At 40.2% G+C, this 20,357-nt stretch overlaps 1 protein-coding gene across 4 annotated transcripts in view; it reads right to left on the reverse strand.

Annotated features, from left to right (window-relative positions):
* Window positions 1-20,357, reverse strand: part of PECAM1 (platelet and endothelial cell adhesion molecule 1) — a 58,910-nt gene that overhangs the window by 34,977 nt on the left and 3,576 nt on the right. For all 4 annotated transcript variants that reach the window (XM_067464212.1, XM_067464210.1, XM_060763108.2 and 1 more), the window contains exons 3-6: window positions 12,821-13,114; window positions 6,912-7,217; window positions 4,268-4,537; window positions 112-360 (exon numbers count right to left, since the gene is read on the reverse strand). In XM_067464212.1, coding sequence (XP_067320313.1) covers window positions 112-360; window positions 4,268-4,537; window positions 6,912-7,217; window positions 12,821-13,114 — 1,119 coding nt within the window. The remainder of the gene's footprint in view (window positions 1-111; window positions 361-4,267; window positions 4,538-6,911; window positions 7,218-12,820; window positions 13,115-20,357) is intronic.

Here is a 20,357-nt window from a genome sequence, read left to right on the forward strand (position 1 = left end):
CCTTTCCCACTCCCATTTGACAAAATGTGTGATCAAACACCCACCCACTATGTGTGGACAAATATGAACTGAATGTTAATCATTGCTTGTGTATCAAAGAAGGCAACTTACCATAAACACGTACCAATACTGGGTCACTCTCCTTGACAATCCCCTTCACCTCAGCCCTACATACGTAGGCTCCACTGTCAGATACCTGGGCTCTACGACTATAGATTCTGGAGTATCCCAACACTATGTTGTTCATCAGGAGAGTGAAGTTTATTGATGGGTGGCCATTAGCATGACATTGAACTACTAAGAGGCTGTGTTCATCCAAGTTTGGTTTGGGAAGAATCAATTTTGGTTTGGAAAACAGTTCTGTAATATATATGGAAGAGAGATACAGGCAGTCAAGTCAGTTAAAAACTTTCTACATGGTCAATATATAATGTAACAACAACAAGAACATCAGTCTAATGATGATAAAGGATCCAGCCATCTTTCAGAAAACCACAGCATTTCTATTTTGGGAATACAACCAGCCTTCCACATTTGCGAGTTTTACTTTGGCAGATTTGATTGTTTGTGGATTTAATTTTTTTTTTAAATTCTAGAACCTCTAATGTGCTCCTGTGGTCAACTTGATTTTAACAATGATGCTGGAGGACCTAGAGATTTCTAGAGAGAACACATCTCTATGAATCTTTGGGTATTCCAGTAGAATCTGTTGGAAGTTGACCATAAGAGTCTTGCCTTATAGAGAAATGAGATATTTCTACAATTGTACTCTCTTTAAAAAAAATAGCAATTTTATTATTTGCAGTTTTTTCTTACCTTTGCAGCAATCTTGCACCCCTGCCCCCAGTGAATGTGGAGGGCTGTCTGTATAACCCTTTTCCATTAACAGCAGGAAAAACCCATCCTAGCCCCATTCAACCTGTCCTTTCCCACAGCACTGAATGAGTGTTCTGAGCAAGTACCTCAAATCCTCATTGAGTTGTGCCTGTTTTAAACCCATCACAGTGGATCATTTGTGTGTGTTGTCTTATTGATAATGTTGTATATTTTATTGTCTATGCTTTTATTTCAATTGCTTGTACTGTTGTTGTTGTTATTATTGCTTGTACTGTTGTATTCGGGCTCAGCCTCATGTAAGCCGCACTGAGTCCCTTGGGGAGATGGTAGCGGGGTATAAATAAAGTGTTGTTGTTGTTGTTGTTGTTGTTATTATTATTATTATTTTAATATTAACCTTGACTATGGATAAAAAAATCATTATTACTATGAACAAAAACATTTGCTTTTAAAATCAGTTTCTTATTTGGCCAATCCTTTAAGACTGTAGCTCTCTATAACGGAAGTACATCTTACAAAACATGCATTGGATTACTCTGAAAGTGATTATTTGGGGAACCCAAGGGGATAATTTTAACTGGGGAGAGCTTTGAGTTAGCATACCTCTTTGTCTTTGCCATTTGTTTCTATAATAAGGAATAGCAATATTAAACCATTCAGTATGGAACAAAACTATTAAAGACAGTGTATTGTCGAAGGCTTTCATGGCCGGAACCACTGGGTTGTTGTAGGTTTTTTTGGGCTATATGGCCATGTTCTAGAGGCATTCTCTCCTGACGTTTCACCTGCATCTATGGCAATGCTTGCCATAGGATGCTTGCCATAGATGCAGGTGAAACATCAGGAGAGAATGCCTCTAGAACATGGCCATATAGCCCCCAAAAAAACCTACAACAATCCTATTAAAGACAGTCTTTACTAGATAGGACTATCTATGTTAAGGAATCTAATCTGAAAATTTTAGAATCAGTTGCTGGAGTAAACTCATAGTTTAAGTGTTACTGTACTGTAGCTATCTAAGAATAGATCTACACTATAAAATTAATGCAGTTTGATGCCACTTTCAATGATATGGAATCAAGGGATTTGTAATTTGGTGAAGAATGAGAACTTTGACAGTGTAGATGCACCCTAAGTCTTTGCTGGTTGACATTAGCAATTGGATTTTTGCAAAGATCCATAGCCTTCTCTGATTTTCTGCCTTAAGACTTTAAGTCATACAGAATATCAACCATTTTTTCCTCCCTTCTTACTTTGCTTATAATGAAATAGTTTGGTCAAACTGGTGGCCTTTTGAGTTGGCTTAATTAGAAATACAAACTTTCAATTTGTTGGGGTGAAAGAAATGCCTTCTTTTTGTGTAACAGGAAATGCTGACTAAAGTTCTCAACCAATTTGGGTGAGAAAGCAGATAAAAGTGAGGGGAACCATCTTCTTAGCATTGTATTATGTGCCTCTCCATGTCATTTAAAAACAGAATTTACCGCCTCTTCATATGGTCCTTTGGGGCCATGCCATTTCACCAGCAGTTGCCAGCAAAAGGGAAGGCACGCAGGGCAGCTTGTGGTGCCCCGCGCACTCTCCCTCCTTCCCTTATTATAAGGTGGGGATGGGACAGAGTGCGTTAGCTGGGAGAAAGAGCAGCAATGTGCAGCAACGCATGTTGCCCCGCCACACATTCCCCCATCATACAGGGAAAAGGGGAGAAAAATGCAGGTAGCTCCATCGGAGCTACCCGAAACACACTTTCCTCCCCAGAGTGGCAGAGGAAGCGCCTTTTGGCACTTCCCCTTTTGGCACTTCCCCTCTGCCTCATGTGATGGCACATAGCAAGCCCCATTCAAGCCGCAAAACAAAGCAGCAAAACAGGGCTAAAATACCCTATGTGTAGAGGTCCTAATCTCCCTCTTCAACCGTAATAGACTCCTACTATTTCAACAGCAATCAACCGCTTCAGTTGTCATCACACAGGGAAGTGCAAGTCCCATCCATATCGCTTTCTTTTCCATTTTTTAAAAAGGGAAATTGTGCGATAGCATAAGTGAAGCTTCAATGTGATGAAGTCCCTGGCAAGTTTGCATGGCTTTTTCTGGGGTTGTATGATTCTCAATTTCTACCATTGCTTTGGCTTATCGTTGTGATATCTTTCAATAATGTAAACAGTTTTATTTGTACTGCTAGCCACCATGGATCTGTCCTTGTGGAGTAATAATAATAATAAACTTTATTTATACCCCGCCACCATCTCCCGTGGGACTCGGTGTGGCTTACATGAGGCCAAGCCCACAATACATCAATGATAAAAGCAATAACAACAATTAATACAAACAATAAAATAAAACTCATAACAAAAAATAAACAATAAACATTAACAGTAACACAACAACGTTTAAAAACCTATGGCTGGACCAAATGTAATAATTAAAATTTAAGAATAATGATGAGCATGAACAGATGAAATATGAACTAGGAGAGAGTTTTCAGAGAGGAATGGGACGTGCAGACATTCCTGGTGATAAGAGTAGAATTGTGGGGGGAAACCTAAGGTCGCCTACTTGAACACCCACAAGTAAACATCATAAAGCAATAATAAACTGAGAAATCCAACAGTTGCCATCACACCTTAAAGTACATGTATTTTACTGATTCTAAGAGCATAAAGACTTCTGGAGTCAATTGCTACCTTGCTCCAAAAATGCCCCATTTCTAAACACTTTAAAAACAGAGTCCCACAGGCAACACCAGGAAATAGTCTTGTATTGTTTGATGGCCTCTGTGGGACTCTGATTTTAAAGTGTTTAGAAACATAGGGAAGTCTGCACAAGGTGGGGTCCTAAGCTTCAAGCTTCCCTTGCTTCTAGAACTATTTCTGGGCCTGAGGAAGAATAGTACGAGATAATTGCCCTTGATGGATACCTTTCGGAGTCAATGTTGGGTCTGCCTAAAATAAAACAGCCAGCATGACAAGCACCAAGAATGATATATACAGCAAGGAGAGCACGTGATAGCTGTACTGAGAGAAATATCATCTGGCTGTAACAAATGAGGTGCCATTGATTTTTTTCCTGGACCCTTAATGCAATGTCCCAGGTGGGCACTTTCAAGGAGACATTTATGAATTTACTGCAGTTAGAGAAAATTATGAATGCTAGCATATACTATTGAAGGAATGTCTTTTGATGGAAGTATACTATACTCATGCTGGAAGATGTAGGAAATACCTAGAGAGGAGACCACTAGAAATTGCAATGTCCTCCAGTCCAATTCTATGGTGATCGCCTGGTAGAATTATGACATGGCATGCCCAGAGGACTTTTTTTTCAAATGAAACTGAAGGGACCCATTCTGCAGATATGAGGATCATGCTGTATTACTTTCATCAAATGCCTACCCCGCAAATTAGCACAAGTAAAACAGAGAAAGCTCTTACCAGTCACTACCACATTTGCTACGCTAGTTTTGGACACACTCCCCAGTTCCACTTTGCACGTGTAACTGCCATTGTCTTCCATGGTGGCTATTTTGGAGTATGTCACTCTCTCTCTGCCCTTCATGCTGTTAAGGATGGTTCTGTTCTTCTGGATTAGGATCTCTGTTTGATCTGGACGACCCAAGATAGTTGTACATTCAATGTCAATTTTATCCCCCTCTGTAATGTTTTGTAGTGGGTGGATAGTTATTTTGGGATTGGAAAATGGTTCTAGAAGAGAAAGAGAAGGAAAATACAATACACAATAAAATATCACAGGACTTTGTGATCATTCAGTGAATCATGGTTGTAGAATTTACTATGAATCTATTTGGACTCAAGGTGTAGCTATGATGATGGGGACATATGGATCCAACTTGGAACGCAATGTACATTAGCCGTTTAGATATTCCTAGTATTTGCACATCATGATAAGTCATGGTGTGGTTTGTTGAAATCTAACTTTTTGTGATGTGTAAATCCCATCTCTGCTAATAATCCATTGTTTCTTAACCAGTCACAAACCACAATCTTAACCACTGATGGGATTGAGAGATCTTTGTTTAAACCAAGATTTGTTATGCTATCCTACTCTGCAATTGTTGCTTCTCTCTGACTTGTTTTCTCATTGATTCCACTCAGAAACCGAAATTGGCAAAATAGCAGAAGGGGGAAACTCAGACGAGGAAGATAAACCAGCTATGTTTGTTTGCTGACTGTGCAATTCAGCACTTAAAAAAATAAATTACAGCTAATGCAGAGTAGGAATTCCTGTTACATATGAAAACACTGACTACATTCAACTAACATATGGAAGCACTAGGCTTTGATCATCTGATATATATATATATATATATATATATATATATATATATATAACTGAAATTCAGGCATATAGTCAGGAGATGCATCGGATTGTTATTGATGTGCCAATATTGTGTATTATGCTTTTATGGTTTTAAATTGTATACTGTTGACTGTTGTATTTTGTTGTAAACCGTGCTGAGTCGCCGGCTAGGCTGAGAAACAGCGGTATACAAGTATAGTAAATAAATAAATAAATAAATAACCCACATTTATATATCTGCATATGAAGAGCTTTCCAGCCATGTGATTTCTATATGTCTTTTCCTGACCAAAACGAAGCCCTTCATCTTGCCGTAGTAGTACTAGAGCTCCTTCATGGATGTAATGAAAGTTCCTAGTTTAGAGGCAAAGCCATTGCTTCCATACATGTTCATGAAAAGAATGTACTATTTCTGGTCATCTAATTTTGGAATATGCCCTTCTGCCTAGAGAAAAACAACAAAAAACTTTACAAAAAGTCAAATTATAGGCTCTTCTATATAGGGCAAATATATCTGGGACTTGCTGCGTTTCTTATTGTAGTTCTCAGGATGTGTACATATACTGTATATACTTGAGTATAAGCCTAGTTTTCCAACCCATTTTTTAGGCTGAAAAGCCCCCCCCCCCCCTCAGCTCATACTCGAGTCAAGAGTATTTATTATTTTACTCTATTGTTGTTGTTTTACTCTATTTATTATTATTATTATTATTATTATTATTATTATTATTACATTTATAATTTAACTTTATTGTTGTTGTTATTATTACATTTATTATTTTTCTCTATTATTGTTATTATTACTTATTATTTTAATCTATTATTATTACATTTCCATTATTTTACTCTATTATTATTAAATTTATTATTTTACTCTCTTTATTATTATTGGAAAGATACGTAAGCACATTTACATTGAAGAAGGTTAGAATAATGCCGACAGTCTTATCTTAAATTACAGTTTTATGTAAATTTTCATAAAACTTTAACCTACTGATGCCTCAATTAATGCAATTTTATTGGTATCTATTTTTATTTTGAAATTTACCAATAGCTGCTGCATTTCCCACCTTCGACTTATACTTGAGTCAATAGGTTTTTGCAGATTTTGTGGTAAAATTAGGTGCCTTGGCTTATATTTGAGTCGGCTTATACTCGAGTATATATGGTAGTCTGTGTTTATGAAAGATCCCAGTGATGTTTCTGTACACCTAAACTATTTTCTGGCACTTCTTAGCACCAGCTGCAACGTTTTATTCCTACTTTCACATCAGTTCTTTTTAATTCGGAAACATGTAGGAACAATACATTTCTTTCTCTTCCCTTCCCTTCTTTTAGAAGTTTAAGAAAGAATTATAGTGCTACTATACACTATAAATCACAGAAGGCTATGAATCTTGGCAAAAATCCAGTTGCTTTTGTGCTATAGCTCCATGACTCTTGGATTTTTTTAAAAGAAAAATTCAGACAGGGGAAAAACTGGCCTTCAAAGTATAGGACTATCTCAGCACACCATGTCCAAATGCTGACATAAGAAATCTCTAAAGTCAGAATAGAATAAGTAGAAGCAAAGACAACAACTGTCGGATCCGTTTGGAAGAGCCCTATACCTTCAATGTACATAAGTAACATTATGATGGCAGTACAGTAGAAGATAGAAGTTGTACATTTTAGAAAAAAGATGCCATGGATGTGAAAACCAGCAAATTCAAAAATTAGTGAAATGTCTAGAAAATATTAAAAACTTCACCAACTTACCGATTACAGTAACTATTGTTCTGTTACTTGGCTCTGACACTTCTTGGCCTGTCATTGAATTCATTTTGACAGTACATTCAAATCGCAAAATCTTGTCTCCCACATCAATAGGAAACTCTAACTCAGCAAAGTTTTTATTCACTGGTCCCTGGTTTCTGCTCTTTCTCAATGGATCTGGAGCCTGTCGGGTTTTGTAAAACGTGAAATAAAATGGAGGCTTTTCTTCTGGTATTTCACAACGTAAAGACACTTTCTCTCCTTCCATCACTTCTTCTTGCAGGACAATCAGTTTTGGTTTTGTTATTCCTGTTGGAAAGGAAACCATCTTAGAAATTAACCAAATGTGCTGGTTTGAGGGACAAACTAGATTTTTTATAGCCATATGGGAACAACCCTTGGGACACAGATCTACTTTTGTAAAAAAATATAATACTGCTGTTACAGTGGGAGTCCTTGTTTAAATAACCACAGGCTCTCGCTGCCTGTCTATAGTCAAACATTTACAGGTTTGATTTTTGCAGATTTGATTATTGGTGGATTTGGTTTAAATGTCCTCTCTAGGAACATCTAGGTCAGTGGTTCTCAACCTGGGGTCCCCAGATGTTTTTGGCCTACAACTCCCAGAAATCCCAGCCAGTTTACCCGCTGTTGAGATTTCTGGGAGTTGAAGGCCAAAAACATCTGGGGACCCCATGTTGAGAACCACTGATCTAGGTCCTCCAATGCAGCTGCATGGTCAACTCACCCCAGAAGAATCATGTTGGAAGACCTAGAAATCTTTAGAGAGAACATCTTTCTAGTTTACTGCCTGCTTTGGTGGATGTTAACCAAATAGTCATGCTGGAGGATTAAAAAACATTTTTCCATCATTTTACTTTTGCGGGGGGGCTGTACCCCTCACAGCAGTGAATTGGGAGAGGTTACTGTATTTGATTTGAAATCAGTGAAAAGGATGAGGAGAGACTGTGAGGAGGAAAACATGTGTGAGAGCTTGAAAGTAATGCATGCCTTCAATACACAAGGAAATAAGTGGAAGGAAGAAGTATCACTTCGACCAAGGCTTACCAAAGATAGTTTTATTTAGACTACCACTCCAAGAATCACCATCCACTACCATGCATGTTACAGTTCCCAAAGTTATGTTGAAACTCAACCACATCTTGCAAAAACTTGTAGTCCTCAACAAGGACCGAGATCGGCAGATGAGATAGTTGGCAGAGAACGCCCTTCCCCCATTGGCCTCTTTGACTGTGTCTTCCTTTTTCTCATCCTATCACCTTTCTTGTTAGATTGAGGGCCTCATCACATTTAAACTTTAAAACACTTAATCAGTATGCATCCTGCATTTGTTTACAAGAAGATTCATACATCCCCCACCACAAAAAATTCTTACTGTTTAAAGTAATCCGTTTTTACTCATCACACCACAGAAGCTTTATTCTTCTCAATTTGTAATTTCTGCGTATGTCACCCCCACCCCTTTCTAATTTTTTTAAATTGTGCAGTGACACTTCCAGATAAAATTCTCACAGTTTCTCATAGTGGTCAACTGTGAATCGCACATATGGTAATCCCTGCGCCTGCACAGAGCAGCTTTTGGAACCTTCTAGACATTTTATTAAAAAAACATTTTGGCGGAAGCTCCGCCCACTTTCCCCTCTCGATATAAGTAGCCTGTGGGCGGAGCTACTGCCCTTAGTTCTCTTCATCCGCCGCCATTAGCAGCAGCTAGAGAATCTTCGTCCTGACTAGCATATTTTTACTATTGTATTTTGAATTGGACTGCCTGTTTTTCCTGATTTATGTGCTTTGACCAGGACTGTTTGACTTTTCTAATGTTTGTGTGTTGACCTGGACTGCCTGACTTTCGCTGACATCTCCTTCCTTGACCTGGACTGCTTTTGACCCGCCTAAATACTTGCCTGTCTGTGGTAATATGTCGGCAACGACTTCCTTTAAACGTTGCGCTAATTGCCCCAATAACTATCCTGATAGCAATGGGCATTCCCTTTGTGTCCCACATTTTTTCCTCTCCTGTGAGCAGTAACTTAGATAGAAACTAGGCCCTGTTAACTTTCCCGTTTAGTAATGTAGATCATGGGTGGTGAGTTCACGGGTGTGGGGAAGGAGGGAAAGGGTTGTTAGTATGTTGTAAGTTAAGGTTTTTTAGACCGAAAAATACCCGTAAAATCAGCCACCCACCGGCATGAATTATCGAGCCCTCCAGTTCTATGTCTAAAGTTGCATTCTGCATGGTGGGTACCACAACAGAGTTCTTCCATTCTCACTTTAGAGCAGTGGTTCTCAACCTGTGGATCTCCAAATGTTTTGGCCTTCACCTCCCAAAAATCCTAACAGCTGGTAAAGTGGCTGGGATTTCTGGGAGTTGTAGGCCAAAACACCCAGGGACCCATAGGTTGAGAACCACTGCTTTAGAGGCTTGCTCTTCTGTTCATTGCCTTTTTTGGTATCTCATATGAATGAAAGGATTGTAGCCTTCTTGATTTTTTTTCAAAGAGAATGCTATTGCTTTGGATTTCCTTCACTGAGCAGCATGTTGGACCAGACGGCTGCAAGTCTAACACTAAGAAAATAAGTGTGCAATGTGATCGTCATGAAAAGAGCAGTCATTTACACAGCAAATGAGACTCAGCAATCTTTGGTACAGTTGCTAAGAGTCCCCTACTGCCAAATACAACGGCAGGGACAGTTGATATGGAAGAAGATAGACACGCTACTCCTGAACTACATAGGGCTATATAAGCCAAAAGTAACACATTGAATTTAGGTCAGTATGATGAAAAATCCCACTAAGCACAGTGTGTGCTAAACATATAATTGAGATTTGGGTCCAACCCAGGTAGCAAATTCTCTAATGAACAATTAATAGCTGTTCCTGATGAGTTATTGCTGAGAGAAAAGTTATAATTATTGATAGGTATTTGAAAATGTTTTTGTAGTACAGGGGAGAAGTGTCTGGAATTAACAAATGAGAGAGAAAGAGCTTTGATGTCAAGGCTGAAAATCCTGGAATTGAAAATGCAGTCAGGCGAGAAACAATTGTGAGGAAAGTACATAAACTGAATTGATGTTTCATCTGTGTGAAAACAAAAGCAGATGGAGATGCTAAAGTGTAGAAGACCAAAGTGACAATTGCTTGAGACACCAATACACAGCAGGAAAACAAGGGGAAAAAGAAAGGGGGACAAGGAAAAATAATCATCACATTAATAGAAGGGGAATAGTGTGATTAACATTTCACGTGTAGAAATGGGAGCTTAAAATATTACAAAGCACTAATGGGTGGAGTTGCATTGTTTAAGTAACACATTACCTCATACTGTCTATGAGCTGTGTGATGAATTCCTACCTGTTAGGCTAGGAAAAGCCTAAAAAAGTATGCCCAGGAAGTTCGGCAGCCATTTTGGAAAGGGTGCCGGGGGAAACCATTTTAGATACTCATTTCCTGTTTAGAAACAGCTTGGAGGGAAATGTGGGGAGTTAGTGATTGGCTGGGAGAGAGTGAGCTTAACTTAGAAAAGGAAAAAATTGACTTTAAGGGGGCGGTTTAAAACCCTGTCAGCTGAGATGGAGTCTGGGTGTCAAATAAGAAAGCTTTAGGAGTTTGGAGTGGAGAAGAGAATTGTGAGAGAGGCCTGAAGTTGGTCAGTTACCTAGCAAAGATAGCTAGTGAGAAGATTTTACAGCGATTAGGGAAGACAGCTGGTGGAGGAGTGAATAGATAGATCCAGGAAGGGACTATCTGTGGAGGAGTTTAGAATTGCTTGGCAGAGAGGAAATCCTGTCAGTAATTTCTGGAGGGAGAGAGGAGTGTAACTTGCAACTAAGTTTGAACTGCTTAAAGAAACCACTCGCTTTTAAGTCATTACTTCAGAACAGCTAAGCTTAATGCCTGTTTTCTTCAAGCTCTCTTAAATAAACATCATTGTTTTATTGTTCACAACATCTGTCTCACGTGTGCCTCTGTGGGTGAAGTTTTAAAAGCCGTTTCCTGCAGCAATCAAAAGTCTAATGGTGGCAGCATATATTTTAAAAGAGTAATCTTTTCAGTGCTACCTCAGAACACACATCTGAGTGCTAACCCAGCACACTCTTGCCTAAGATACTTCAAGTAACCCAAGGACTTAACATTGCTTTTAAGTTTGGTGGTGGCCTGAGTTCTTTTCAAAAGGCTTTTCGGCCAGAAGATAGTTCCAGCTTATTACAGCTTCTCCTTTTGATATTGGTTTTAATTAGAGAAGCCACATTTCTATCACAAGGGGTGTACGGCTTGCTGGGATTTATTATTTAAATAGTCCCGCATTCCTTTACAACTGGTGGCAAGTGTTGGGATTTACACTTAGATAATCTCCCTACCTTTTATATTTGGTGTACAAGTGTGGGATTTTATGCCCAAATAAGCCTCAATCTTTATAATTGATTGTCAGCAGGTGGGATTATTTCTCTAAATAAATCTCTATCCTTTATAAGCTGTGACACACACACACATAGGCCAAAGACAAAATCAACCACAGCGACTGCCCCGAAGGCATCTTAAAGTAAGAAGCAAATCTGTATAAATAAAAATGTAATGTTCGTTTGTGGTATTAACAGAACTCAAAAACCACTGGACGAATTGACACCTAACAACCCAATGTATGTCCTTTTGGAGTTGTAGTTCACCTACATCCAGAGATCACTGTGGACTCAAACAATGATGGATCTGGACCAAACTCTACACAGATACTCAATATGCCCAAATGTGAACACTGGTGGAGTTTGGGGAAAATAGAATCTTGACATTTGGGAGTTGTAGTTGCTGGGATTTATAGTTCACTTACAATCACAGAGCAATCCGAACCCCACCAACAATAGAATTGGGCCACAGAACCCCTACGTGGACCACAGCAACGCGTGGCAGGAGACTGCTAGTCTATATAAATAAAAATGTAATGTTCATTTGTGGGATTAACAGAATTCAAAAACCACTGGGGGAATTGACACCGAATTTGGACAGCATACACCTAACAACCCAATGTATGTCCTTACTCATAAAAACACTGAAAAACACAGCAGAAGGGACTTAAAAAGCCCCAAAAAGCTAAATGATGAAAAGCTAAATGACAATAAAGTAGAAAGGGAAGAAAGAGGGAGGGGAGGGGAGGGGAGGGGAGGGGAGGGGAGGGGAGGGGAGGGAAGGGAAGGGAAGGGAAGGGAAGGGAAGGGAAGGGAAGGGAAGGGAAGGGAAGGGAAGGGAAGGGAAGGGAAGGGAAGGGAAGGGAAGGGAAGGGAAGAAAGAAAGAAAGAAAGGGAGAGAAAGAAAGAAGGAAAGGGAGAAGGAAGAATGGAAGCAAAGAGAGAAGGAAGGAAGGAAGGAAGTAGAGAAGGAAGGAAGGAGAGAAAGAGGGAGGGAAAGAAAAAGGGGGAAGGAAGGAAAGTTAGAGAAAGAAGGAAGGAGAGAAGGAAAGAAAAAAGGGAAGGAAGGAAAGAGGGAGCGAAGGAAGGGGAAGATGTAGAGAAAGATGGAGGGAAGGAAAGAGAAGGAAGAAAAGAGAGACAGCAGAAGAGAAAGAAAAGGGGGGAAGGAAGGAAAGAGATAGAGAAGGAAGGAAGAAGAGAAGGAAAGACAGGAACGAAAGAAGGAAGGAAAGAGGGAGTGAAGGAAGGAGGGAAAGAAGGAGAGAAGGGGGGAAGGTTGGCCACAGCAACGTTTGGCGGGTACAGCTAGTGTTTAAAATAAGAAAGCAAAAGTACATTAGTTGTCCTCACATTGCTTTGCAAAAATACTGTTGTTGCCCATCCATTGCTCTGGAACATCATACATTACAGGTAATGTTCTTTTAAGCTCTGGCATAAAAAACAACACTGTTTTAGCATCATGAACATCCAGAAAATGAAGATGTGCTTACCTTTCACGCTCACAATCACAGGTTCACTGAGCCTTCTCTTCTCCTCTGCTCTCACTGTACAGTCATATTCTCCTGAATCAGAAAACCGAGCCTTGGGGATTGTATACTGTGCCCAGGCTTGTTCTGAGGTGCCGTTATACAGAACTTTGTTATTCTTGGAAAATGAAAAGATGTAATTCAGGCTGAAGTGTTCGCTCTTAATGATGTCTGCAGAACAATTGAGAGTGAGCGGCTTTCCATTCGACACTTGCTCAGGAGGATCAGCCCGGAGTGTTACTTTATTGATGGTGAACACTAGAAAGGAAAACAGATGTTGGTGATACTGAGCGTCAGCAACAGCACAGAGTTCATTTCACAATTGACTGCAAGTGACCCATGATCTCCATGCCGTTCATTCATAGCACTGCATAAATGTCAGCCAATTCAAGAAAACCAAGTTGATTAATGCAATATATTTTACTTGGTTAAGCAACGAAAGTTACATCCATTGAAGTACAAGTAAAATCATTGCTCCAAATCACAGTACAACAAAAATAATTATTGGTGTCTAGGTTTTTCAACCTGTTCCTAGAGTTATTTGGAGCTCTGATTTAGAAAATTGCATTGGATAGAGCTCATCAGCTTCAGTTACTTAGATATGGTTATCATGGTTGTTTGTGGGTGACCAGATGGCGACTGGTAGATGGCATATGTTCTCTATCTCAAGAACTAGAATGGATAGGGGAAAACCAGTGTCATTTTTGGAATCAACCGATCAAATACACACAGAAACAGGGCAAATATTTGAGCATCAAAATGTGTGTTGGCCAGTGATATGGACCATCTTGTCTTTGCTTTTAGAAGATGTAGGCACTTGCTACATTAGAAGAGGTAGTCCCTCCTGTGAGAGCAAAAGGGAGAAAGGAAATACCTTTAGAGTTTGCAAGAACCCCAATCAAAGACCCCCATTTTCCTCTGTAGTTCCTCTCAAAATAGCAATAGGAAATGACACAAGAACACTTCCCGTTGCCATTTTGAGAAGGGATACAGTAGAAAATTGACTTATTTGGGCTTGGAGAGGAATAAGGGCTTCTATGGGAGGATCAGGGAAAAATTGGCCTGGCAGTCAGTCAACTAACCATTCCTGTTATGAATGCTTCCAAAAACATAAATAGATTTTTGTAACTTCTACGAACTTGGTTGATTTTTTCTTCGATCAAAATATTTTCAGCCAACTAAGGCTCCATCTACATTGTCATATAATCCAGTTTTTGAATTCCGATTATTTGAGCATTAACCAGCATAGCTAGTTGTGAAGAATACTGACAACTGCAATGCACTGACCTTTGGGGTGCTGCACAATTCCCATCCCTGATTTATCAGATGTCTATACAGCTACTTTATATGGGCTACTGTGGTTAACAGTTTGTTTTTGGGCACAACTTCAAAGGCAGGCATGGGCAAACTTCAGCCCTCCAGGTGTTTTGGACTTCAACTCCCAGAAATCCTAGCTAGTTTACAGACTATTAGGAATTGTGGAGGGCCAAAGTTTGCCCATGCCTGAAAGTCATCTTGGACCAAGGCCAGAGATGGTGCCCTTCCTTATCAGCCAGTTTGTGCTCGAGCATTGGATGAAGAGGCCATTCCTAGTATCTCGGTTATGAGATGGGATTGAGCAGAAGGAACATTTTTTATGGCTGGACGGGAATTGTAGAATTCTTTCTCCCAAGCGAGATCACCAGACAACTTCTAGTTATTTCTGACATATCGCTAAAACAAACATACCTTCTTGATAAGGCAGATGTTTTATTGGCTGAGTAGCTCTGAGAGTTAGCATGGTATTAGAGTGTTAGATTGAGATACCAGAGTTATAATCCCCATCCAATCACTGAAACTCACTGGGTAACCTTAAATAAGTCACCCTCGTAGGCCCCATCTACACTTCCATACAATACATAGAATCATAGAATCATAGAGTTGGAAGAGACCTCATGGGCCATCCAGTCCAACCCCCTGCCTCTGTTTAAAAGCTTCCAAAGAAGGAGCCTCCACCACACCCCAGGGCAGAGAGTTCCACTGCTGAACGGCTCTCACAATCAGGAAGTTATTCCTCATGTTCAGATGGAATCTCCTTTCTTGTAGTTTGAAGCCATTGTCCCACATCCTAGTCTCCAGGGCAGCAGAGAACAAGCTTGCTCCCTCCTCCCTGTGGCTTCCTCTCACATATTTATACATGGCTATCATATCTCCTCTCAGCCTTCTCTTCTTAGGCTAAACATGCCCAGCTCCTTAAGCCGCTCCTCATAGAGCTTGCAGTTTAAAAACTGCATTATATGGTCAGTGTAGACTCATATGGCAATGTAGATGGGGACAAAAACAAACATTGGGGAAGACAATAGCAAACATCCTCTGAATAAAACTTGTCAAGAAAAACCCTCAATACGTTTAAGTCAGCATATATTGGAAGGGATATAATAACAAGTCCCATCCACTGCAGTGTGGCAGTGTGAATTCATATAATCCAGTTCAAAGCAGGCAATCTGGATTCAGAAACGGGATTATATAGCAGCGTAGATCCATCCTAAGAGAACAGTCATTGACTGAACTTTGCAATCCTCGTTTTCTGCATGTCTCTGTGTTGTGTGTAATAATAATAACAACAACAACAACAACAACAACAATGTATTTATACCCCGCCACCATCTCCCCAAGGGGACTCGGGGCAGCTTACATAAGGCCAAGCCCAACAACACATCAATAAAACAACAAAACAGTAAGCAAATAAAACAATACAGTTAGTATAACTCACAAAATAACACACAAAAATTTTAAAACCTATGGCCGGGCCAGATGCAATAGATTAAAATTTTAAAATAAACATTGGGCATGAACAGAGGTAGGATGTATCTAAGCAGGGGGTTTTAAAGTATAGTGTAGGGAGAGCAACCCAACAGGTAGTCAAAGTGCTTCTGAGGACATCTGTGCACTGTAGCAACCAGCTCTCACCTGATATTCTTAAATTTCCAAATACCCAACCTGTATAAAGTGACAGAACAATGTATTTATACTGTGGGGGATGCATTCCTTTTCCCTAACTAAGGGACTATTTCCATGCTGTGTTTTTCCGCTGGCTGCAGCAGCTGCATGGGAAATCCTGCCCCCAAGAGTCACTTCCCAGAATCACAGAGGAATAAACAGATGTGTTTAAACTAGTGAGGTCTAAGCCTTTTTAGCCAGGACAAAAGAACCAGAGCTGCTCCTCCCTAATAAAAGGAATGGCAAAAGTAGTTGGAAAAACTAGATGCTACACTGCACTGCACATCCTTTTACCAGAGTCCACCTCTTTACTAGGATATTTTTGCAGTATCTAAATCAGGGGTCCTCAAACTAAGGCCCGGTGGCCGGATACGGCCCTCCAAGGTAATTTACTTGGCCCTTGCTCAGGGTCAACCTAAGTCTGAAACTACTTGAAAGCACACAACAACAACAATATATTATATATTATTATATTTCATATATTTATATCCCACCCTTCTCCCCACAAGGGGGACTCAGCGCAGCCTCACATGAGCATCAGAGGATGCTAACAGCATAAATACAATAAAAATTACAATTTACAATAAAATCATTTAAAAACATTATACTACATCATCCATAAAATTTAACAATAAATTAATAGAGTAACGTGCCCGTAAAACTAAGCCGAGCCAAGAGAATCCGTATTGCAAAATACAAATTTCCTTTTCCTATTGCCGCTGGCCTCTAATTGAATGCCTGGTTCCAGAGCCAGGTCTTCAGTTGTCTTCTAAAGGACGGGAGGGAGGTGGCCAACCTGATATCCTTAGGGAGAGAGTTCCACAGATGGGGGGCCACTGCCGAGAAGGCCCTGTCTCTCATCTCCACCAACCATGTTTGTGAGAGTGATGGGATCGAGAGCAGGGCCTCTCCTGGTTTTATTTGTCGTGTCAGGGCAACCAGTCAATTATATTACATTTCTAACACCAACAAAGCAAACAAAACAGACAAATTACAACATTTGTGAGTTTGGTAGCTGATTAAATGTCCTTTGACCAGTATCTGGCCACTTGGAGTGCTTCTGGTGGCCTCTCCTGATGATCTTAAGCTTCATGATGGTTCAATCCTATCTCATCAGCCAAATCAGGCCCACACTTCCCATTGAAATACTAATATGTTTATATTTGTTAAAATTGTTCTTCATTTTAATTATTGTATTGTTTTTAAGTGGGTTTTTTTTTTTGCACTACAAATAAGATATGTGCAGTGTGCAAAAGAATTCATTTGTATTTTTTTCAAATTATAATCCTGCCCTCCAACAGTTTGAGGGACTGTGACCTGGCCCTCTGTTTAAAAAGTTTGAGGACCCCTGGTCTAAATAATCGAAGAACTAGCCAAGTTGGTGTAGAACTGGGATGCATCACTATAGAATTAATGCTGTTTGACACCACTTTAATTGCCGTGGCTCAATGGGATTACAAGGGTTATTATTTACAAGTTCTTTAGCTTTCTCTGCCAAATGGTGTCAATGGCTCAGTAAGCAACAATCCCCATGATTCCTTAGTACTGAGCAATGGCAGTTCAAATTGTATGAAACTTCCAAACAATACCAGGGAGGAAGCCTTCACTTAGCATCACTGATTTACTGTCACTCCACCCTTTGCCACATCACCTTCCTTGGAAATTATGGGGAGGGTGGTGGAGCGACTTTTAGTGCAGTGCTTCCTTGAACAGTCTGAGAAAACAGGTGCAGTTTCCTGACATTGGGGAGTTTCTACCCTCCTTTCTTCTATCAATTCTTCCTTTTTTGACTTTGTTACCCTGAGATAACAATGTCTCTCTCCTTGATCATGAACACCCGGAGGTATTTCAGCTATATCCTTTTGGTGACTCACTGCCATACTGTTTTCCATCAAATGGTGAGAGTTTTTTCAGATCATATGAGAAGGCAATGACTCATCAGCTCCTAATATTGTCAGAAAATGTTGACTATCATTTAGCATCCCTGAAAGATTTAAACACTCTGAAATAGAAATTAGCTGCTGCTTTCCTTATCTCCCCACCTCCTGCCCCCTCACATTCACATAATGCGCTGGTATGTTTGGCTCAAAAGAGATCATAACTTCCCTAAAGCAAGATCACAGTATAACACTGGCCAACACACATGTTGGTGTTAGCCCTGTTTCTAGATATATTTGCTCTGTGTGTCATACAAAAGAACAGATTTATGATACAAACTTTCCAGTCCATATCTAGAGCTGATGAGGTCTATCCCATGCAATTTTATGAGTCAGTACTCCAAAGAATCAAAAGAACAATCCTAAAAACCAAAACACCAAAAATTTCTACTTCCAACAGACCTCACAACCTCTGAGGATGCTTGCCATAGATGCAGGCAAAACGTCAGGAGAAAATGCCTCTAGAACATGGTCATATAGCCCGGAAAAACATACAACAACCCAATCAATCAATCAATTGGAATAATTCTTCCCTTTGCTATCCTAAGTGCTGAAACCTAAACAGCAAAAAATCAGGCTTAAATTGCTTTCCAATAAGAGTGTGTGTGCCTTCAAGTTGCTTTGTTAACTGATGGCAACTTCCTGAATTTCACAAGGTTTTTTTTTTTTTGGGGGGGGGGGGGGGAAACGGGACCAAAGAATATTCAAAGTTGGGTTGTTGTGAGTTTTCCAGGCTGTATGGCCATGTTCCAGAAGCTTTATTTATTTATTTATTTACTTATTTATTTATTATACTTGTATACCGCCCCTCTCAGCCCAGAGGCGACTCAAGATGGTTTATATTTGGCAATCAATGCCCCACAAGATAAAATACTGTCAAAAACAATTACATATAGTATGAACCGTATAAAAACAATAAACAACATAGCCTTCGGGCTGATACGGGCGGGATAGAAGTAGTGTAAATAAATAAATAAATAATCAATTAAAATCATAAAATACAGTTTTCAGCATCTCATCATTAAATCATTTACCATCGCATTGCCCTGTCATTCCATGAGTCTCAATTAATCAGTTATACTGCGTCTGCAAATGCCTACTCGAACAGCCAGGTCTTAACTCTCTTTCGAAATGTCAGGATGGAGGGGGCCGATCTAATGTCCCTAAGAAGGGCGTTCCATAGCCAGGGGGTCACCGCTGAGAAGGCCCTGACTCTCGTTACCGCCAATCGGATCTGCGAAGAAGGTGGGACCGAGAGCAGGGCCTCTCCAGTCGATTTTAAACACCTAGATGGTTCATAGGAAGAGATGCGTTCAGACAGGTAAACTGGTCCAGAACCATTTAGGGCTTTAAAGGTTAAAGCCAGCACTTTGAATTGTGCCCGGTAGCAAACTGGCAGCCAGTGGAGCTGGCGCAACAGAGGAGTTGTGTGCTCTGAGTGCCACTCCTGTTAACAACCTGGCTGCTGTCCGTTGGACCAATCGAAGCTTCTGAACAGTCTTCAAAGGCAGCCCCACATAGAGAGCATTGCAGTAGTCTATATTATCTCCTGAAGTTTCACCCACATCTATGGCAGACATCCTCAGAGGTTGTGAGGTCTGTTGGAAATTAAGCAATTGGAATGTATATATCTGTGGAATGGCCAGGGTGGGACAAAGAACTCTTGTCTGTCTGAGGCAAGTGTGAATGTTGCAATTAGCATAGAATGGCCTTGCAGCTTCAAAGCCTGGCTGGTTGCTGCCTGGGAGATCCTTTGTTGGGAGGTGTTAGCTGGCCCTGATTGATTCTTGTCTAGAATTCCTCTGTTTGTTTGTTTGTTTGTTTTTTTAGTGTTGCTCTTTATTTCATTCCACAGATATATAAACCTCACTGGCCTATTTTCTCACAACCTCTGAGGATGCCTGCCATAGATGTGGGCAAATGTCAGCAGATAAGGTTTCTGAAACATGGCTACATATCCCTGAAAACTCACAGCAACCCAGTGGTTCTGGCCATGAAAGCCTTTGACAACACAATATTCAAAGTTGCTTTTCCAGTTCCTTCCTCTGAAATATCGCCTGAATCATCTAATATTTGTTGGTGGTTTCCCATCTAAAGCTGATCCTACTCCTTACAGATTCCATCTCTGTTTATGTTTATCATTTCTTGTATTAGCAGTTTTGTGTACTATCCAGTGGAAGTTCCAAATACCCTAAATGCACAAAATCCTGGCTGATCTTGTATACTAAGCAGAGTCAGACCAGGCTAGTACTTTAATGGTATTTCAAGTACATGGTATTTTTATAGCTGGTCAAGTTGTACTAGCATCTGAAACATAAACTCCCACATGCATATCTCCCTGACCTCAGCAAGAAAACTATAGGACTAGCTAGCACTGGTCCTGCCTTACTCATGCAACCAGGCCCATAGCTGGGGGGGGGGAACTTGAGGGGCTTCAGCTCCCCCCTCGAAATTCTCAGGGTGGTCTGCAAGAAGGCTTTGCTGGTACATTATTTAAACGATTATGTTTATTCATATCATGATCTGATCACCATGCTCAATATATCCCATACGCATGGGGGTATGGGGTAATGATACAAAAGGTT

The sequence above is a fragment of the Anolis sagrei genome, chromosome 2 (genome assembly GCF_037176765.1).
Source record: "Anolis sagrei isolate rAnoSag1 chromosome 2, rAnoSag1.mat, whole genome shotgun sequence".
Taxonomy (NCBI): domain Eukaryota; kingdom Metazoa; phylum Chordata; class Lepidosauria; order Squamata; family Dactyloidae; genus Anolis; species Anolis sagrei.